The sequence below is a fragment of the Phacochoerus africanus genome, chromosome 5 (assembly GCF_016906955.1).
Source record: "Phacochoerus africanus isolate WHEZ1 chromosome 5, ROS_Pafr_v1, whole genome shotgun sequence".
In the NCBI taxonomy this organism is placed as follows: Eukaryota; Metazoa; Chordata; class Mammalia; order Artiodactyla; family Suidae; genus Phacochoerus; species Phacochoerus africanus.
Window position 1 is genome coordinate 130,491,045 of NC_062548.1, and position 20,619 is coordinate 130,511,663.

The 20,619-nt window shown below is 52.9% G+C and overlaps 1 protein-coding gene across 1 annotated transcript in view; it reads left to right on the plus strand.

The window, feature by feature from the left end:
- NOL10 (nucleolar protein 10) overlaps window positions 1-20,351 on the plus strand; it is a 94,094-nt gene extending 73,743 nt beyond the window's left edge. Inside the window, exons 18-21 of the mRNA XM_047782655.1 lie at window positions 6,731-6,904; window positions 7,156-7,403; window positions 16,821-16,923; window positions 19,610-20,351. Of these exons, the coding sequence (XP_047638611.1) occupies window positions 6,731-6,904; window positions 7,156-7,403; window positions 16,821-16,923; window positions 19,610-19,729 (645 nt within the window). The 3' untranslated portion in view covers window positions 19,730-20,351. The remainder of the gene's footprint in view (window positions 1-6,730; window positions 6,905-7,155; window positions 7,404-16,820; window positions 16,924-19,609) is intronic.
- The last annotated feature ends 268 nt before the right edge of the window (window positions 20,352-20,619 follow it).

The window sequence follows — 20,619 nt, forward strand, 5'->3', positions numbered from 1 at the left end:
TGGGTGGACGGCCGAACTGAGACCTGGCCGGCTGTCTGGAGCTCTCAGGAGGAGTCTGCTGGCTCTGTTCTCTCTCTCTCTCGTTTTGTTTGTTTTAGGGCCACACCCAAGGCATATGGAGGTTCCCACGCTAGGGGTCGAATCAGAGCTACAGCTGCCGGCCTACACCACAGCCACAGCAACACAGGATCCGAGCTGAGTCTGTGACCTACACCACAGCTCACGGCAACGCCGGATCCTTAACCCACAGAGTGAGTCCAGGGATCAAACCCACAACCTCATGGTCACTAGTCGGATTCGTTTCCGCTACCCCCCCCCCCAACGGCAACTCCGCGGGCTGTGACCACTCAGTGGGTTCACACTCACTGCTCCCTGTCGTCCTCTGCCTCCTTGTGCGTTCTGTTCTTTTAACGTATTTCAAGCTTAACTTTTAGAAACCCAAGTAAATATTTCATGGATACACAGGCGGTCTTTATGTTTCCATTTGCACTGTGTGAATAACACAGCAAGGTTGAAACAGTTCCTTAAACTTATATAAATGTACGTATCTATGTGCTGAGGCGGAGTTCCTTCCCAGCTTCCTCCGGGTAGGAAGGGAAGGTGTGTGCCGTGAGGTGCCTCGACTCTGTGCTCAGCATATTCACTCGGAGTCTCTCGCTGGCTCAGCCTGAGGACGATCAGGCAGGTGACCTTTCAGCTGTATCAAGTCCCTCTTCAGACAGTGAAAGCCGTCTTGGGCTTGACATGTCCTAAAGGCTCAGCAGGAAGGGAGAGGAGCAGTTTAGGCTGCAGATGTGTTCTTTTCTCTCTGTGTTTCATGCTTGTGGGTCGTTACCCCACTTAACGTTAGAGAGAGTAGGACACTTCAATCAAAATTGAATTTCGATACTTGGTGCGGCGTGGTGAACACAGCTCAGGAGCCTTTGTAAGAGCTCTCGTGAGTATGAAGGTGTGGCGAAAGCCCCCTTTTCTCACGGCGCCCCCTCGTTGCACGGACTTCGGTTAAGATCAGGTGCGACCAGAGGAGGTAGGGGACACAGGTGCCCTACGGCTGTGGACAGTCGTGCAGGCTGGTAAGAGCGACGGCGGGAGCCAGAACCATGCCGGGTGATCTGCAGTCAGTGGGCACATCACGGTTGTCTGCGCCTGTAAAGCAGCTGTAGTCAGAACGTGAATGGGGTCCTCCGGTGACGAAGCGTCCGACGTGGTGCTGTTTCCACTGCAGTGCGGGCAGAGGAACCTGAGAAGCCCGTATCACCCATCACCCAGTGGTTTCCCTTCCACTGTGGGAGCTGAAGGACCGTGCTTGTCGCCGTGTAAACTACACAATCCTGCTAGAAAGTGGGGTTTGTCAAATGGGCCCCTCCTTGGCTTTTTAGTGGCTTGCGGACCCAAGTCAGGCCCCATTATCAGACTTCAGTTTCTTTCCAGAAATCCTTCAATGTAATCATTTGAAAACCTGAAAGTGATCAGACAGTATGATTTGTTTCACAGTTTAATCTAATTAAAATGCCCCTAAACATCATTCCTGAGTTAAGGACAGAATCCTTCATCATAATTGTAAAGAACGCTTGAAAGCATTGTTAAATCCATCCGCAGTTCATTAGTCTTGTCTTTGAACTCAGCTCTTCAAACCCTCAGGAGCTTTAATAGCTCTCACGAGTTCTGCTTTGAAAGTCAGGGGGGTGCGGTTCTGGCTCTGCTCCGGTTCTGCTGAAACTCACGAGGCCGGTGGTGACATATGTTCCCAGATGTCGGTACCACCAATAGCGTAATGAAGATCTAACGCGGTGTTTACCGTTCGGTTGCTGTTGGATCTGCAGTGGCAGATGACCCACCACACGTCTAGAAGCGCTGTCTGGACCTCACCCGAACTTAGACATGTGGTGGTATTAATTCTGGCTAAGAATTAATCCATTTATTCTTTCAGCTAATATGTATTAGGCTCCCAGCATGAACAAGAAGCTTGAAGAGGCGTGTGGGCGCTGATCCATTTGATTTGTAAGGATGCGAGTTGTGGCCAGAGCCGCCTTTCTTACAGGTGCCGTATCTCACCTGTTGGCCTTTGCTGCCGCATTTTCACTGTTGCCTTAAGGCTTTGTATGAACGTTCTTCTCGCAGATCCTGCAGCCCCTTGGTCAGGTCCACGGCATCCGTGGCCTGCAGACCGTGGGGCAGGTGTCCTCACAGCCTCAGAGATTGCTCCCTGCCAGTGACGGTTTATGTGTGTGGAAAGACTCAGCTCACTGGGGAAAAGATAAAATAGACACTCGCGTGGAGCAGATCACTTTTAACATCCAACATGGTATTTTTTAAAGCCTTTAGTGCCAATTAGAAGTTCGTTCTTTCTTTCTTTTTTTTTTTTTTAATTACACTTCTACACACAGAGGTTTTAGGGATTCTTTGGTTTGTTTGGTTTTTTGCTGCACCCATGGCATGTGGAAGTTCTAGGGCCAGGCATCGAATCCCCACCACACCGGTAAAGACAAAGCCAGATCCTTAGCCACTGGGCCACCAGGGAACTCCTCGAGTTTTAAAAACTAAATATGTCTCCAAGTTGATTCGGAATGTTGGCTATCCATCTGTCCTTCTTCCCCCCAAATCCCCATTTTCACCTTTCTTGACACTTTTGCCTTTTTAGCTCTAATGTTGGTGTGAAACTCTACGTCTCTCACTACTGCTTCTTGACTTTTGCATGTCAGGCGTTGTCTGTTGATGACCTCAGGTGAGTCGGTGTTCGGCGTTTACTGCGTCAGGACCTGCAAACGCTCTTCACGCCCGAGTCTCTGTCAGGCAGTTAGTCTCCTGCACAGCTTTAGCCTTCTCTGGACTAGTCGTTGACTTTTTGTGAGTTCTCCATGGAGTCTTCCCTCAGTTCCTCGCCAGTTGTCTAAACCTCAGCTCGAGAGAACGATGTGGAAATCAGGTGTCGCGTGGCTCTTGCTTTTCTGGACCTCCCTCGGCCCAGTCGCTTCTGGAATGACCGCCACTGACGCCTGCTTCTCCGCCAGCACCCTGGCGCGTGTCTCCCCCTCCCGCGGGTGGGACACAGAATCACAGGCCCCTGCTCTTTTCTGAAGGAAAATTGTTTCCAGCCCGGACAGGCAGTCCGTGTGCAGACGAGGAAAGAGAGTCTCAAACACCAAAGTTCGCACGTGCCTCTTTTCCTCAGGAAGTTCTCTAGGACTTTCTCCTCCAAAATAAGAGAGGAAGGCGAGGAAGAGGAAGGGCCCGAGGTGCGTCCGTCGCGGCTCGGCGCCGGGCGGGGGGCGCTGGGGACCGTCCTCCTTCCAGAGACCACCTGGGAGGCCCTGGCCGTCCAGGGACTGAGGCTTCTTAGTGCTGGGGAATTTTCTCAACAAAAACCTTTCTTTAAGTAGTTTTTCCTGCTATGATCCACGGCGATTTGTTCAGACTGAAGAAGCCGAGGGGACGCTCTGAGGTGGACCCAGGCCCCAGCCTCCTCCGCGCGCTGACCTGGCCCCGCTGTCGCCTGTGGGGGCCTCAGGTGGCAGTGGCCTTGCAGCCTTTCTCCTGGCTGGTCGGATGCTCCTGCGTCGAGGGTGACGGCCTGGCCGCCAGCCCTCCGAGGACTGAGAGCTGGCGTCAGGAGGGCCTGGGGGGTGGGCTGCGGCCCTGGTGCCAGGAATGTCCTCGCCCCCCAGAGGCCCCCCCGCTGCGGACGAAGGCGCTGGCCCTTCCTCTCTCGCTGCTGAACCTCACTGCTCGTCTTTCCCTTCCTGGCCTCCTCGTCTCTCAGGGTTTGTGTCTTTTTAAAGGCCCCTCTCTGTTGTTTGAGTGGGGTTTTAGCAGCGATTGGAAGGAGGAGCTTCTGTGCTCCGAAGGCTGCGTCGCCCTGGTTCCGTAGATATCACAGCACTGCAGGAGGTAGCCTGTTTTAAATGACAAGCATCTCACGTAGGTCACTAGATGGGGACACGGTGTTGCTAATATGTAAGCAGCCTTCTCAGACCTCCGCATCCTCTACCTCTCGGAGGCGGGGCCGCGGCACATGTTTAGTGGGTACCTGGGTATTTGCGGGTGAAGCGCTAGCCCGACGCTTGTCACCTGCAGCGGAACATGACTGATGGCATCGCAGCCGGCCTTTTTTTTTTTTTTTTTTCTTAAATATGAAAATAAGCAGTTAGACTGGGAAAAGTCTCTGGGGGAAATGGTTTCATAGCTGGGTGAGAGGAGTTTTTCTTTTATGTTTTTTCATCCAAGGCTCAGTTGTCTTTAAGCAGTGCAACTTATTTGTCACTTAATCACCTTCCCCTCAGGGTCCCCACCAGAGGGGCCGATCGTTACACTGAGATGCTGTGATCACGCAGGGTCCGCAGGTTACATTAGGGTTCCGTCTGGGTGTCGCACTTTCTGTGGTTTGGGGCGAGCGTGTCCCCTATCAGGACGTCAGCCCTCCCGTGGGAACCTCGGGTCTTTCCGGTGTTTCCATTCTGGACCTGTTTGACAGTGTCGTGCGGTTCGTCGAGTGCAAGCTTCTCAGATGAGCCCCTGCTGCTCAGTCGCATGCGTGCGGGGCTCCTCCGTGGGTCATGGCTCGATACCCTGGCTCTTCTCGGAGCTCAGTAGGATCCGGGGTCGAGTGTACACAGTGCTCCGTCTCCTTAGCCACCGGAGGGCGTCTTCGTTTCTCGGAGCGAGATGTCTTGCCCGTATTTCTTACGCCTCTTTTGCTGAGGGTCTCCAGTGATGGATCCTGACTCAGGGTGCGGCCAGCTCTCTAGTCCCTTGAGCTGGGCCCTTCAGAGAAATGTCTTACCCTCTTTTCCAGGCTGCTGTCTCCTCCAGAGCGAGGCTTGCCAGTTCTCACGTAGAGGTGGATTTCACAGCCATCCTCTCCTAAAACCCCCTCCGGCCCCCATTGGCCTGTCTCTTTCCCCGGGGTCCTCCCGAGGCCGCTTCGTCTTCATGACCTTGGCTCCTCCCGCCACAGCCGTCATGCACCACACCGCTGCCGACTCCCAAAGCCGCCTTCTCTTCTGTCCTCGAGGTTCTTGTCGCGCTCTCCTGCCTCTCATCCTCCTCCTCTGCATCCACCTCTTCCCTAGAGTTGCCCTTCGAGCAGAACGGAAGCAGGGTGTTTAAAATCCTTTCGAGTCTTGCCTCACCCAAACTTGCTTTTCCGCATGTTGCCATTCTTCTTGCTATAGGGCTGCTCACCACTCCTCAGTGGGCTGGAAATGCTCTCAAATTTCTCTGTGGCCAGCCTCCTCCCCCACGCACACCCCTGTGAACCGTTCCGAGATGGCTCTTGCTGGAGTTAACGTTTCGCCCCTCTGTTTCTAGTAGCTCTGTTTAGCTTCCTTCATAAGGTGCGTAGAGGTTGGTTGGTTTGTTACTCATTAGGTGGTGAGTGAGTGCCTTAGGATCAAAAATTATATCTCTGTTTCTTCTTTGCACCTGAATCTGTCTTAGAAGTGATATTTAATCAGGGAAGACATCAGTAGATTCCAAATGATATATTCAGTTGACAGCGCACTCTAAATGTTCTGAACATTCAGAATACTATCAACCAACTGTAATGGAAAAAACAGACCAAAAGAAAAAAAGAAGAATCATTTGTAAAAAAAAAAAAAAAGAAGCTAAAAACCCCACAAATATGTGTTCAGTATCTCATAGAATTCTAGTAGGGGTTGGACAGGTTTTCAGGGCGTGTGTGTAATAAACAGCCTGGGCTCCGTGGTGTCCCAGGGTTTACCAGATTCGGTGTTGGTAGCCCTGTATCCAAGTACAGCATTCAGACCTCAGCCACTTGCAGCCTTATTTACTCTGCAAATAGTACCGAACAGGCAGTGAAACCAGTCTGTTACGTAGCCAAGTCCACCACCAGCAGGTTTGGTTTTCCAGCCTGTGTTCGGGCTGTTTCCTTTGCAGTCCGTGGGAGGTAGGTTGACTTATCTGGGTTCCAAGCCTATGGCAGATAAGGAGCAATAGGAGAGCCCCGAGGGTGTAAGATGACCCTCTCTTTAGTGAAGAGGAAAGTTTATAGTGCATTCTAGAAAACTTCGTGTTCAGAAGTGGTACAGATGAAAAGCAGCTGCGTGCAGTCCTGAGCTATTCAGGTCGGGCTCAGGTGTCAAGTTTTTTGAGGTCAAGTTTTTTGATGCCAAAATCGGTATCCCTTGAGGACAGTGAAATGGCCGGGGGTGGGGGGAAGCGCCGAGGCTGACCTGTAAGGGAAGGACGTCTCCCCGACGTTCCCAGTGACTCCTCGGGGCCGTCGGGTCAGCTCCCGCCAGCTCCCCACCGCGTCAAAGCTCGGCGTGTGAGCCGTGTGTACCTCCTCGCCAGGCGGCGAAATGTGGCGCGAAAGACTCACTGATCTTCATTCGGTGTAGTAGCTTTGCTTAAAAAGCCATATTTCAGAAACATCTGTTTCCTTGAAAAATGTTTCGCATCGAAAAATGTTCATTGGCGAACGTCCTTTCAAATGTTTGAAGCATAAAGCCAGCTCAGAAGACTCCCTCTTGGCTCTTTCTGTGTAACAGCCAAGTGATACATGTTTTCTGGGCAATAAATTAGTAGAATCTGTGGGTAAGAGATAAGCAATTAGCAGTTCTGGAAACGTAAAACAGTGTCGTAAGAATTTACTAAGTCTTGCCTTGTGCAGCTTGTTGATTTAGTGTTGGGTGAACTGTTCTGAAGCCACCTTTCTGGTCAGATTTTATGGTGGCACTCGTGTTCAGTTTTGGCATCCTTCTCCTTTCAGGGCCTTCCTAACATTCTCACTGACGATCGATTTAAAGTGATGTTCGAGAACCCTGACTTCCAAGTTGATGAAGAGAGCGAAGAATTTCGGCTTCTGAATCCACTTGTTTCCAAAATCAGTGAAAAAAGGAAGAAGAAACTCAGACTCTTAGAGCAACAGGAACTTGCTGAAAAAGTAATGCACTCTCTTGGTCACATAGAACCTGCTCCCGTTTGTGGGCCGTAATGGTTTCTGGCCGTTGCAAGAGGCGTCGAGCAAACTCGAGCTGTCCTTGACCTTCAGCCTGGGCGATTCTTCAGTTGCAGGCGCCTCTGATGCCCGCGCTGTCCCACGCCCCCAGGCGCGAGTGCTGCTAACAGAGAATGGGGGGGGGGCAGTGCTGGGGGGCCGGGGAAGGAGCTGCCGCTTACGCATTTCATTTGCAGGAAGAGGAGGAAGAGCCGGAAGGAAAGCCAAGCGATGCGGAAAGCTCTGAGAGCTCAGATGATGAAAAAGACTGGGTGGCAGAGGTCAGGAAGCAGCGCCGGCTGCTGCAGCAGGAGGAAAAGCGGAAGCGGCAGGAGCGACGCAGGGAGGACCAGCAGACGGTCCTCAGACCCCAGTTCTACGAGATCAAAGCAGGCGAAGAATTCAGAAGCTTCCAAGATTCCGCCACAAAGCAGAAGCTGATGAAGTGAGTAGCGCCGCCCTGCTGCCCTCGGTGGTGGCTGGACAAGCTGCCGGCCTTGCCCTTCCTGGCTGGGCCCTTGCCCTCGAGGTGGCATTTTGATCTCTGGAGTGAATGTGAGGGAAGCGCCACAAGGCCTGAGGAAAAACCGACTGGTCTTTGTTGGGAGTATTTTTAACAACTTTTTGAGGTACAGTTTACATACAGTACTTAAGGGTGTGGCCCCGTGAGTATTGGTAAATATATGCATTAGTTCGCTTTTTACTGCAAAAGCCACACTCCTAAATTATAGTGGCAGTTAAAAGGTAACAACTTCTTGAATAAGCTATATTTTAAAATGAGAATTTCAGTTACATTTACTCTTACCTTAGTTTACCTAATTATTAAAACGGTCACTTGGAGGAGTTCCCATTGTGGCTCAGCAGGTTAAGAACCCAGCTAGTATCCATGAGGCTTCAGGTTCGATCCCTGGCCTCGCTCAGTGGGTTGAGGGTCTGGCGTTGCCACAAGCTGTGGTGTAGGTCACAGATGCAGCTCGGATCCCACGTCGCTGTGGCTGTGATGCAGGCCGGCAGCTGCGGCTCTGACTCACCTCTAGCCTGGGGACTTCCATATGCCACGGGTGCAGCCCTAAAGAGGAAATAAAAATAAAATGGTCCCTTGGAAAAGTTGCCAGAAATGGTAAGCCTCTTGTAGGAGAACGGAGAGGCCAGACTGATGTCCGAGAATAATTGAATACAGAGACAGAAAGTGGGGTGGTGGCTGCCAGGGGTCGAGGGGTGGGGGATGGGCATCACTGAATTAGGTTCGGAGATTCACTTGGAATGATGAGAACGTCCTGGAAATGGACAGCGGTAGTGGTTGCACAACAGCGTGGATGTCCACCACTGAACTGTTCACTCTGAAAGAGTAAGCTTCAGGAGTTCCTGTGGTGGCTCAGTATCAAACCCAGCTAGTATCCATGGCGACATGGGTTCGATCCCTGGCCTTGATCACTAGGTTAGGGATCTGGCTTTGCCATGAGCTGTGGTGCAGGTCACAGACTCGGCCTGGATCCTGCATTGCTGTGGCTGTGGCGTAGGCAGGCAGCTATAACTCTGATTCAACCCATAGCCTGGGAACCTCCATATGCTGCAGGTGCGGCCCTAAAAAGACAAAAAAAAAAAAAGAATAAATTGAATAAAAAAAGTTTTGTTATAAATTAAAAAAAAAAACCTTAAAGATAGTATTATTTGAACAGTTTCAGTTTTCAGGTGTCTAAGTTAGGAACTAGGTAGGCAGTTAAGCCCAAAATGTGTGTAAGCTTTAAGTCATGTGAGTCTCGGCTTTGAGCATTTCTGGGCCGAGGGTTGATTCGGAGGATTGGATGTCAGAGGAGGTGATCTTGAAAGAAGAGCCGGGAGGGCTGGGGAGGAGCCAAGGGAGGGAGGAGGAGGAGTGGCCAGGCGGCCAGGACGCGGTCAGGCTGGTCCATACCTGGCGCTTTTCTAGCTCCTAGCTTCCCCTTCGAAAAATGTGGTTTTTCCAGAGGGAGGGAGGGGGAAGAGGCGGGGAGGGCACCGAGAGACAGGCTGGAGTGTCTCTGGACGAGAGATACACCTGTTCATCTTTATCTCAGCGGTTTCTGGCACCTATCTGGGAAGCTAGATGTTGTGTGAATCCTTCAGCTTAGCTCCAGGAGCGGCTAGACATTCTGGCTCTAACAAAGGAAGCAAAGAATCGAGTAGGAGGCTTGATTTCTTTTGCAGAAATTTTCTTCACCAACCCCCCTTTTTAAAATAACAACTTTCTTGAAATTTAATTTGTATAACATACAGTTCACCTTCTTAAATTATGGAGGTCATTGGGTTTCAGTCGATTCCGAGTGGTCCAGCCCCCACCGCGATGAGCTTTAGAGCGTTTTCGCCGCCGCGCACAGAACGCCTCACCCCGCCGGCCTTCACGCCCAGCTCCCCAACCCGCCCCCAGGCGGCAGCCGCTGATCCAGGCTCCATCTCTAGCTTTGCCTCTTCTGACATTGCTCTTTGGGGGGGTGGGGGGGGAAGCAAGCCAAGTCTTTATTACAGGGGAGCAGATAGCCCCCAGGGCTGCTGGGAGCGGGGAGAAGAGCCCCTGCTGTCTCTTGTCCTGTGGGGGTTTCGTCGCTTTCTTCTGACCGTCGTACAAGAGCGGGCACTTCCCTCCGACTGCTCTTCCTCGGCGTGACAGTGTTAGTGTTCGTCCATGTGGAAGCGCCTGTTGGTGCTGCGTTTGTTTTTACTGCCCAGTCCTATTCCAGGGTATGGCCATGCCCCGCTTTATTTACCCACTTCTCGGTTGATGGGTGATTGTGTTGTTTCGGTTTTCTCGGCTGTTACATAGAATGCTGCCATGAATATGTGTGTATGTGTTTGTGTGGACATGCGTTTCCATTTCCACGTGGGACCAGACTTGCCGGTGACATGGCAGCGTTACGTCTAAGCTCCTGAGAACCTGCTGACCGTGTTCCTAAAGAGGCTTCTTCCGTTTACAGTCCGGTCCGCGGTGTGCGCCGCCTCGCCTCCGTCTTCGTACCCCTGTCATCCCCCTCACACGCAGAGGGAGGACCGCCTGTTTGCGGGACTCTGACTCGGTGGAGCCAGTGTCTGCTAGATCGCCTGCTGTGTCTGTCTTGCGCCAACTCCTGAATGGGGAGCTAGACCCGGCTGGGCCCTGGTTAAGTCCTTGTGAGGGTGAACCGTCCACGCCTTGGCCGCATGGCAGGCAACTCGGAGTTACCCTTTAATGATCTGCTGAAAAAGAACCCACTTACCTGAAACCCACTGGCCAGGAGAACCTGGGAGCAGATGGTTTTAGTGTAACCATGGTAACAGGAAGCCGTGATTTGGGGTCGGGGTGGGGGAGACATGTCTAAACGCACGGACGTTCTTGTTTTGCCCGTGGGCTGTAGTAGGATATTAATGTAAACACCAAAAGGGAGGAAAGTGTAGCATTTAGTGATAAATAAGTGGAGACCCTGCAATTAAACATTTGACTCAGTTAAACATCATTGAGTTAAACGATTTTTTTGAGAAGAGAAGCTGTGTAAGTGATAATACTTACACAAGCTTAAAAGAAAAATCCAGTTGCTTAAAATGATAAATAACCCTTTGGTATGAATAGCCTGCAGTGGGGTTGGCATTTTGGCACAAGCTGCTCATTGAATTCTAGTCTTGACTGGATCATTTTGGCAAATCCTGAACTTGCAATATTTGTAACGTTATTTAATGAAGCATCCTACCATCACCCTTCAGAGAGCCGGAGTGACTCCTTATGCTTATTCTGCAAGTTACCACAAGGCAGTCAGGGACACGCAACATCACAGTCGAATGTATTGTGTTTCCCACTTCACTTGGCCTTGCTCAGCTTTAAAGCCCTTTCTCTGAAGGGAAGAGAGAAGAGTGACGCTGCCAAGCCGGTGCTCTGCGTGAGTCCTCGTCTTCGCTTGGCAGCGTGACACGGCCGTAGACAAATAGCGTGTCTGTCCGCACATGTTTACGAGCCCTGCAGGATGCTGCGCTCTCTGTGAGAGCATTCATCCACCTGTCAGCCTCTCCACCCACCCATTCATCAGTCAGACTTTCGTGGGCCACCTTGTGTGAACAAAGTCCTAGGCCCGGGGCGCGGAAAGGAAAGGCACGCTCCTGTGCCTGCACACCCCGTGCTGGCTGGTGCTCTCTGAGCTGCCCAGAGGCCCGGGGAAGGCGTACAGGGAAGAAGGCAGGAGAATTCTCAGAGATTTAAGGACGTCTCCATCAGAGGTGACATTGACTCTGTCTCTCGAAAGAAACGACAAGCACTGAAAGCAGGGCAGGACGGGGGCACCTGGGCCGAGGAAGCAGGGCGCGCAGGGCACGCGGTGTGGACACCCAGGGGGACGACCTCCGTGCAGCCGGAGCAGCGGTCGGTGGGCTGGAAGGTGTGTCGAGCCCTGACCCAGGCGCGAGCCAGCAAAGGGCTTTGAGCCGAGATTGACGTGATCAAGTCTGGTCCAGTCCCTCCTCCCAGTGGTGTAAATGCTTGCACAATAAAAGCAGTACATGTTGTAGAAAAATTAAAATATATAGGCGTAAAAAAGTCCCTATTTCCCAGAAGCTCTTAGTGAAATACTGCAGTTTGCAAGAGAAAATGCAGAGAGAAGCAGCACAGCCAGTTAGAGACCAGCTAACAGACGGTGCAGTGGCCCCGCGGGAAGTGGGGGCACTGAACCGAGGGTGGGAAGGAGCAGACAGACTTAGAACCGGATTATTCCTGAGACTGTCTAAGAATAAGACATAGGCTGCAGCAGTGTTTGGGTATTAATTTAACATCACAGGAGTCAGGGGTGGTGTGGAAGTGTCCAGCCATGCTCTGCTGAGATCAAGAACACAGAATGGAGAAGTGCAAGGCTCACCGCACCGAGCTGGGTATTCAGCCCATAGGTCTGTAGGAGGCAGGTGTCTTCCTGGTACCGTTCAGGGGGCAGTGGAGACGTCGGAGGTGGCCAGCGGTACTGGATTAGGAGAGGGCAGCCTCGCTGTGGGAGTGAACCGAGGGACGGAAGAGTGAGGCGAGGCTAAGCGTGCAGCCCTTGGGGACAGCAGAACGTCTGAGGAAAACCATGTACCTCTCCAAAAAGGCACACATTCAGGAAACAGAGGGATCACAAATCCACTGATAGCCTCGGGCTGAGAATTCTGATCCGGAGCACAGGTAGGGGAGGAGGTGGGCAGTAAATACTAGCAAGTGGTCGCCCAAAAGGTGGGCGGAAACCTGCAAAGAGCCGAGCACAGAGAAAAAGTCCCGGAGCAGGACACGGGGCAGGTGTGGGATGGAGCAGGGAGGCCCCAGGGTGGAGGCCGGACAGAGGCTGCGGGGAGATTGGCTGGCTGGGGGCCGTTTCTCAGGCAGCCAGCCCGATGTCCGATGGCAGCGGATGGATGAAGGAGCAGGAGATGGGAAGATGCCGTCGGCCGGTAGCGTAGGTGGGTCTGTGGCCGTGAAAGGAAGGGATCGGGCCCGTAACTTGACAGGAAAGTCTTTTCAGGCCTGAGAGCCGACTTGTTGGTACGTAGGGGGATAAGCACCGACGGGGGAGAGGGAGGGACGGAGCCGAGGGGGAGCGGCCGGGAGCGGATGGGCCGGGCGATAGGGACAGAGAGACTACCACTCCAGAGACTCGGGAAGCTGTCAGGGTGGCGGGAAAGATCGGGAAGCTCGCCTGCCTGCGGGGCCTCGGCGGGGCGTCTGGGCCCATCAGCCCCTTCTGTATCTGGGCCGCCGCGGTCTGCGGGGTGTGATGCCGTCTGTCCGTCCGTGGGCGACCCCGGGGGAGGGGTCCTCCGCGTAACTTTCTCAGTTCCGGTAGCCGAGGGTCTCTCCTCTTCTGGGGCGATGAGTACGACCTGGCGGGGACGGGGGTCCGGCCCGAGTCATGGAAGCCTGCTCTGAAACCCCTCCCCTGCGGGGTCCCCGAGATGCCAAGATTTGTGAGACAGCTGCTGCCTCTGAGGGCCTCGTCTTCCTCACCAGCGACTCTAGTGGCCCTTGGCGAGCTGCTTGTCACATCTGTAACCTTAGCCACCTGCAGTTAACTGGCTCAGGGCCAGTTGTACTGCTGAGCTACCGTTTCGCACTGATGGTGGGTGATAAGAACTGAAGAACCGAGGGGGTGCAGTCTTGCTTCAATACGAGCATTTTCGAAGTCTAACTTTGAAAGCAATTTCATCCAAAAACTTAGGCTTAAAAAAGAGCGTGTGCGCGCGCGAATCTTTGGTTACTCAAGTAGCGTGTGCCCCAGGAGCACAGCGGCCGCGCAGCCGCCGGGACACGGGCAGCCGCTGGGACCCGGAGGAGCACCGGCCGCCCGCTCCTCCCTGCGGACCTCCGGGCGCCTCGTGGAAGCCAGCCCCTCCCGCGTGAGCGCACACTCACACGCAGTTGTAGCTTTTCCGCCTTCGACGCGAATGGGTGGCGCGCATCACGCTGCGGACTCTCACGCTCTTCGCCGGACACGTTTTGAAACGTCCTCTCTTTGTAAGCGCGTGAGGGTCCTCTTTACGCTGCATGCGGTTCTCGTAAGATGAATGGGACCCAGTGTCTCATTTTGGGTGTTTAGGTTCTTTCGTCCCTTTTCGCAGTTATAAATATGTGCACATGTGCAGGAGCTTGTTGAGATTTATTCCCTGGTGATGGAATTTGCCAGCTCAAAAGGGGTGTAGGACCCCGTGGCCCTCTCGCCAGGGTGCCTGGCCTCCCACGCTCGCAACAACAGTGGGTATTAGGGATCCTTCAGGATTTTAACTGAGCTGAAAGTTGGGAGAACAGATTTCATGGTTGCTTGAGTTTACGCCCGCTGAGGTAGAGGCTTGGAAGCAGCGTGTGCAAACTGAAAGCACCGCAGTCGTTTTCCGTGACGGGGTGTGCAAATATGCCTGTGAGTATGCGTCGGCGTCGGGTATTTCAAACAAAGTTCTTGCAAGTTTTAAATGCTTGAAGTTCACCGCTTACCTCCGGATCCCGGGTCTCCATCCTCCTCGCCCTCCGCCGGCTGCAGACCACCGTGGCGACCCCTGCTTCCCAAGGTGACTCCTCTCAGGGCCCCATCTACCGCAGCCTCGGTGTTTGTCTGCCACTCCCCTCCCTCCTTTGCCTCCCAAAGTGATTTTTAAAATTGTTCATCTTGTGACAGTGGGATGTTTTTCTCCTTAAATGTCTTTTTTTTTCTTTCTTTCTTTCTGTCTTTTGTCTTTTTAGGGCCGCACCTGCAGCATATAGAGGTTTCCAGGCTAGGGGGCTAACCGGAGCTGTAGCCACCGGCCTGCACCACAGCCGCAGCCACGCCAGACCCGAGCCGTGTCTGCAACCTACACCACAGCTCACAGCAACGCCGGATCCTTTACCAACTGAGTGGGACCAGGGATCAAACCTGCGTCCTCATGGGTACTAGTTGGGTTCGTTAACCACTGAGGCCTGACAGGAACTCCTAAAAGCCTTCACATTACTGTCAATCACAAAGTCGCCAGAAGCCAGCTGTCCCACAGCCTGGGCGGGTGGCGGTTGGGGGGCTGTCCCGGGGGAAGGCGGGAAGGACAGGCAGGGTGCGTTTTGGTCTTTGGTCTCCAGAGCCCCTTTTCAGGTGTCTGACCCCGACTCCCATCACCTGACCGAACTCCACCCAAGGTGGCAGCCGTGTTCCGGGAGCCGACTCTCAAGGGAGGGAAGTGGAACTTGCTTTAAGGTAGAAGCCAGTGCACGTGGCCCCCGTGTCTGATCTTCTGCCACGGCTCCTCCTCACTCTCCGCTGTCTCCCCAAGGAGCCCAGACGGAGCAAGTTCCCACAAGTGCACCGAGGCGCGCTGCAGGGACCCGGGGCTTCTGTGCCGCTCAGGGAGGAAGTAGGTCATCCTGCAGAGGGTAGTAATTTCCCCCAATTGACTTGGAGAGGCTTCTTCTCCCCAAATTAGTGTCTGCTGCCTGCCACCTTGTCTCGGTGGCTCCATAGTTATTCCGAATCCTTCTTAGCTTTCAAATCTGAGTAATAGCTCTGAATGGAAAGAACAACATTGGAATGAATGGCTGCAGAAATTTGCTTAGGCGTGCATGAGTCACACGCCTGCCGGAGTCCGTTTACACTTCGCTTTTGAATTTGTAAAAAAAGGCGGAAACCAAACCTTAATTTCAGTCAGTTTGTCATGTGGAAGCTTGTCATTTAGAATACTTAGTGGACATATTTCCTGACCCAGCCTTTATAAATCAAGCATGGCCTGACACATGCCTGGAAACCCAAAATTCTGAAATTGGAATTTTGGCTTTAGATTTAATCCTTGTGTAGCCTGGGGGAAGTGATAGACCATCTTAGCTCCCTTTTTGCCGTCTATAAAGGATAAATACTTCTGTCTCAGGGATGTTGAAGGGATTAATTAGTTAGGCTGTTAAGAGCTTTGAAGATGAAAAGTACTTTAAAAGTGCTTCCTAATAACATTATTGCCTAGAAAAGAGGGCCACCTTGATGCCAGCCACTTGATGTCTCAAATTGTATGAAGGAGGTATGGTTGGGACTTACTGGTTGTCGTAAACTGGAGACGGCTCTCAAGGTGTGGACATCAAACATTGGCTTCCGCATTTCAAAGGAGCATCGCTGTCTAATGGATCATTTGGGCGCTGTGTTCTACTCAGTAATTAGCTACAAAGGCCACATTCCGAGGGAAAAAAGGCCCTTTCATATATGCACTGCCCCCCATTTAAACATTCAGCCAAGTGTGTTTGATACTAACTTTGAAAGGGTACATTCAGTTTTAAGTTGCTTCAAGGAAGGTTGGGGAGGAAGGTACATTTACTTCCTTGGTGAAGGGAACCCAGTAGAAGAGAAACCCACGTTCCTTTTTCCTTCCCTCTCCTCTCCCAGCTTCATCCCAGGGATAGGAGGTGTTGCTTTCGCCTTTTCTGAAAGGGTTCGGGGTAACTTTAAAACTTGCCAAAAGGACCTGTCTTTAGACTCCATTCTGTTTTCTCCCCTCTAAACCAAGTTAACAGTGATCCGATTTGATGATAAAACATCCTAAGAACATGCAGTGACGTTTCCATAACTCGTGCAGATTTCAAATTTAACCACGTGGTTGTTGCAGACGGCAGTGAATTGCAGGGCAGAGCAAACTATGACAGGGACCCAGATTCCAGAAGGAGACCTTAGAAAAGTTTGGAAAACAGGGTCAAGACACGGAATGAAATTCAAATTCGGGCCAAAGTGTGTCAGGAAGAGTAATTCAAGTAAGAAATGGAAAAGGCGGCCAGCCGGAGAAGCAGCAGCGAACAGGGCTGAGTCAGGCGGAAGTTCCCCTCCGCGTCACTGCCTCTCTCCTCTCTGTGTCATCAGCCGGGTTCACGGTCCAGGTTGCTCACCACTGTGGGTGACACGTGTGACCCGCCTGCGCCGGCCGAGCGGAGGAAACCTCTGCATGCTCACGGCACTTTCTGGGCCCGGCCCGGAGGGCTCCGCCGCGTCCCCGCCTCTGTGAAGGTGAACGAGGTGCCGAGATGCTCGCGTACCCAACGTGTGCGTGGTTTACCTATAAAAATGCTTTGGAAGCTTAAGTGCCGCTGACCATTACGGTAAATTACAGGCTTCAGAAATTATGATTTAGTAAGATAAGTAGCAACCACTGAAATATCTGGAACCACCACTTAAAGTATTAAATGACTGGGTGTCGGGGGGCAGCCGCTGTTGCCGCCGCGCGTCTGCTCAGCCGAGGGATGCCCGAGCCCAGGGTTCTTCCCATCCAGTGTCTTAAGCAGAAGCCGTTTGCTGTCTTTGCCACGTGGGTGAGAGGTGTTTCTTCACGTGATCAGTTCTCAGTAGCACTTGTTTCAAAGAGCACATGGAAACATAATGCTCACTGGCGTGTCTTTCTCTCACATTTCCTCCAGTAAAACCCTTGAAGATCGGTTGAAACTCGAAGCAAAACACGGGACTTTGAGTGTGTCCGACACCACAGTTGGCAGCAAACAGTTGACGTTTACATTAAAGAAGGTAGGTTGCTTTTTAATGTTCTTTTTTAGTTCACCAAAGTAGGCAGCCAGGTGTGTGTGTGTGTGTGTGTATGTGAGAGAGAGAGAGAGAGAGAGAGAGGCTGCAGAGCGGCCTTCCCGAGCTTTCCCTGGAGGAGGCTGTGCTCCGGCAGAGCGTTGCCCAGACAGCCAGAGCCGCTCCGGGGGGGCGGCGGGGCTGAGCCAGCCGTGTCTCTGGTGTCCCTGGGGGAGGCCGGGCCCCAGCGACCCCAGAGCTGGTGCTGCTGGCGAGGAACCCCGGCACGGATTCTGGGCCCCCCGAGGTGTGGCCCTATAAAGCGGGAGTCCTGCCTGTCCACAGCTAGAAAAGACCCATCGGAGCTTCCATGCGGTTCAGGAAGATCAGGAACTGGCGAGGTCTGATCCGGTCAGATGGCGACATCAGCCCTCCCGGGACAGATGGTCTCAGAGGGCAGTCGCTCTGCCAGGAGCGGGTCCTGAGCTGAACTGACTTACAAGGGCCCTCTCCTTAGCTGGCTTTGCTAGTGCTTGGCACACAGTGAAGGCGGAATATGCCGCTTCAAATATTTGCAATTAACTAATGAATGAAACCGCGTGGTTTTATATTTCAAGCGTACCGTCCCCTCCGCCTCGAGGAGTGAGCCTGTAGGGATGTGAGCACACGCCGGCCACCTTCTTCCTTCATCTGAAGGCACTGAGCTGAGTATCAGTTTGCAGTTTGTGGTCAGGTGACAAAAGATGGCTTTGGCCTTTTTCTTCTCTCTCTCTCTTTTTTTTTTTTTTTTGCTGAAAACGAAAGAAGCACCAAGTAAAAAATACTTAAAATAGCCTCATGGTTAAGTCTGGCAGAGGCTTTGAAACTTTCGAGGAATGCATCAATTGATATTTGACTTACGCCTGTTTTTTCCTCATTTGACTGAGAAAATTTTAACTATTAATCTCAGTTTTATTTAAGAGGATTTAGGGCTTTTTTTTTTTTTTTTACGTGCAAATCTCTTTATACTCGGTGTGCGATATATTCAGGTAAAACCTCAGGGTCTCCCCGTATTTTCACAGGTACTTGCTAAAATGCGAGTCAAAGCGAAGGAGAAAACCTGGGCTTTGATAGCGACCACGATTGTAGAGCAGCCGCAAAACTGAGATCGGGTCCCAAGTCCTGTTTCCAGTGCCCCGTAGCTCAGTCCCTTCGCTGCCCTGGGCCGGCGCTGCTGCTATGAGTGTGTGGCTTTGCGGTGGCCTCCCCTGTCTGTGACAGGGCTGCTGTGGACGCAGGCACAAGGAGGGGAAGGACGGAAAATCGAGACATGAGCTGGTTGGCCCTGAAATCATAACGGGCCCCTCCCACGACGGCAGCATCTTCCAGGAGCAGCTGCTTTTCGGAGCGGCCGGGAGTGTTTGCAGGGAGGGGTTTTGTCTGCAGGAACGTCACTGCTCCCTCCAAGCTCCGGGCGGGCTCTGGCCTTCCCGGGGACCATCGCGCAGGGCCTCGCAGAATGTGCTCCAGGAGGTGGGGGCTCCTGCGAGCTTGCTCTGCCCCCAGACACACAAGGGAGCTCTGCAGCCGATGCCCGAGTTGGAGACACGGGCGTACCTGACGGCGGCGCTGCAGCTCACCCTGCTTACCTTCATCTCGTGCATCATGTCCCAAAATTATTTGGGCAAGAAACACTTTATTAGGGTACCTTTTTTCTTTTGGCCACAGCACGCAGCAGCTTGACGTGGCATCTCTGTTCCCTGACCAGGGGTAGAACTTGGGCCACAATGGAGAAAACACCGAATCCGAGCCCCTGGGCCCCCAGGGGACACTCTAGGGACGCTTCCTAATGTGATGAAACAGAATCTTAAATAAGCAGCATTCACTAACTTTATAGGGTCTCCATGACCCCGTTGTTTGCTCTGCGGTCCCCTCGGGGTTTTCTGGGGTTTTTTTTTATGCCCCCATCTATGGCACATGGAACTTCCCTGGCCAGGGATTGAACCCGAGCTGCAGCTACAACCTACACCACAGCTGTGGCAACACCAGCTCCTTTGATCCACTGCACCAGGCTTGAACCCGAGCCTCCACAGCGACCTGAGCAGCTGCAGTCTGATTCTTAACCCAGTGCACCACAGCGGGAACACCTGACACACTATTTAAAACAAAAAAACCAAAAAACCTCCTCGTGGCGGTGTTGGCCCAGGGATGGGGGAGGCAGCCCCGCCCGTAGAGCGGCAGCCAGCGAAGGACCGTGGGTGCCCCGGGCTGGCGTGGGCCGGGCTGCAGCGCAGGGCAGGTGAGGAGGCCCCCGTGGGGCAGGATTGCTTTTGAAAGGCCTTGGGAAGATGGCGATGATGAGAAAGAGAGCTGCACGTGGGGACTCTCACTGAAGAGTCCCTTCTCACGCGTTGCTTTCCTTTCTCACGCCTCCCTCCCCGCCCAACTCTTTCATTTTCAACTCTGGGGAAATGGCAGCCAGAGGGGAACACGGAGACGCCTCTTCAGTTGTACAGCAATACGGCACCAACGCGAGTCTGCAGGTGCACAGGAAACGCGGCTCCCGGGCAGGCTGGGCCTCGGCCTGCTGGTCCTGGCCAGGGCCTGCGGCCGAGCATCCCCCACAACGGGGCTGTGATCAGGGCTCCTGCTGCCGGCGTTGGGATGGCCCTTCCGTTCTCTTTCTCTGTCCTTATGTCATTTTCTCTTTCAGTCTGAACAGCAGAAGAAGCAGCAGGAGGCCGAGAAGCTGCACCGGCAAGAGAGGAAGAGCCTCCGTCGCTCAGCCGGGCACCTCAAGTCCCGGACCAGGAGAGGGCGGCCCTTCCACTGAGTCTGGGAACCGGCCCACGCGAGGCAGGGGGGGGCGTCTCCCCGACGTGGGCATCGCTCGGGTGTATGTGGGGGCTGGGGCTGTGCGTTTCCGATTCCCGTGATGCGGAGGGGGGGCCTGGCGGCAGGTCCCCGGCCTCTGGTTGACTGTGGGGCTGGGGGCGCTTCTGTGCTTTGGTCCCCGGAGCACATCAGCCTTCCCTGGTTTTAATCAAGGAAGCCAGGCGGCGGCTGCACACTGTGAGGAACCGTCCTGGGCTGAAAACCGGGGCCGCTGGTCTCCCAGAAACGGACTTTTCTGCCCTGCCTGCCGCCGCCCGGAAACGCCGCTCCCTCCCACCTGCCTGTGGGCATCAGCCGTGTCTGCGCTTACAAGGACAAGCTGGAGGCCTGATGCCTGTTTCTGTATTAGTTTGGGATTTTTAAAAACATATTTTTATACCAAGAGATTATAAATGAATGGTAATAACAAGGTATAATAAGAAGTGGAAGCTCCTGGATATTCGTTTAACTTGGCACAAGATTAAATACAGATTTTTTTTTTTTTTTTCTGTTCCTGAAGTACGATTAGAGATATTCTGGCTGAAGAAAACGTTTTATATAAATAAATGCTTTCATTCGAATAGCTTCTTGGAAAGAGACCAATTCCTTTAGTTAATTTGAAAATTAACTTTGGTTTCCTTAGGGAGTTCCCCTTGTGGCTCAGTGGGTTAGGAACCCAACTAGTATCCCTGAGGATGCGGGTTCAATCCCTGGCCTTGCTCAGTGGGTTAAGGACCCGGCATTGCCGTGAGCTGCGGTGTAGCTTGAAGACGTGGCTCAGATCCCGAGTTGCTGTGGCTGTGGTGTAGGCCGGCAGCTGCAGCTCTGATTCAACCCCTAGCCTGGAAA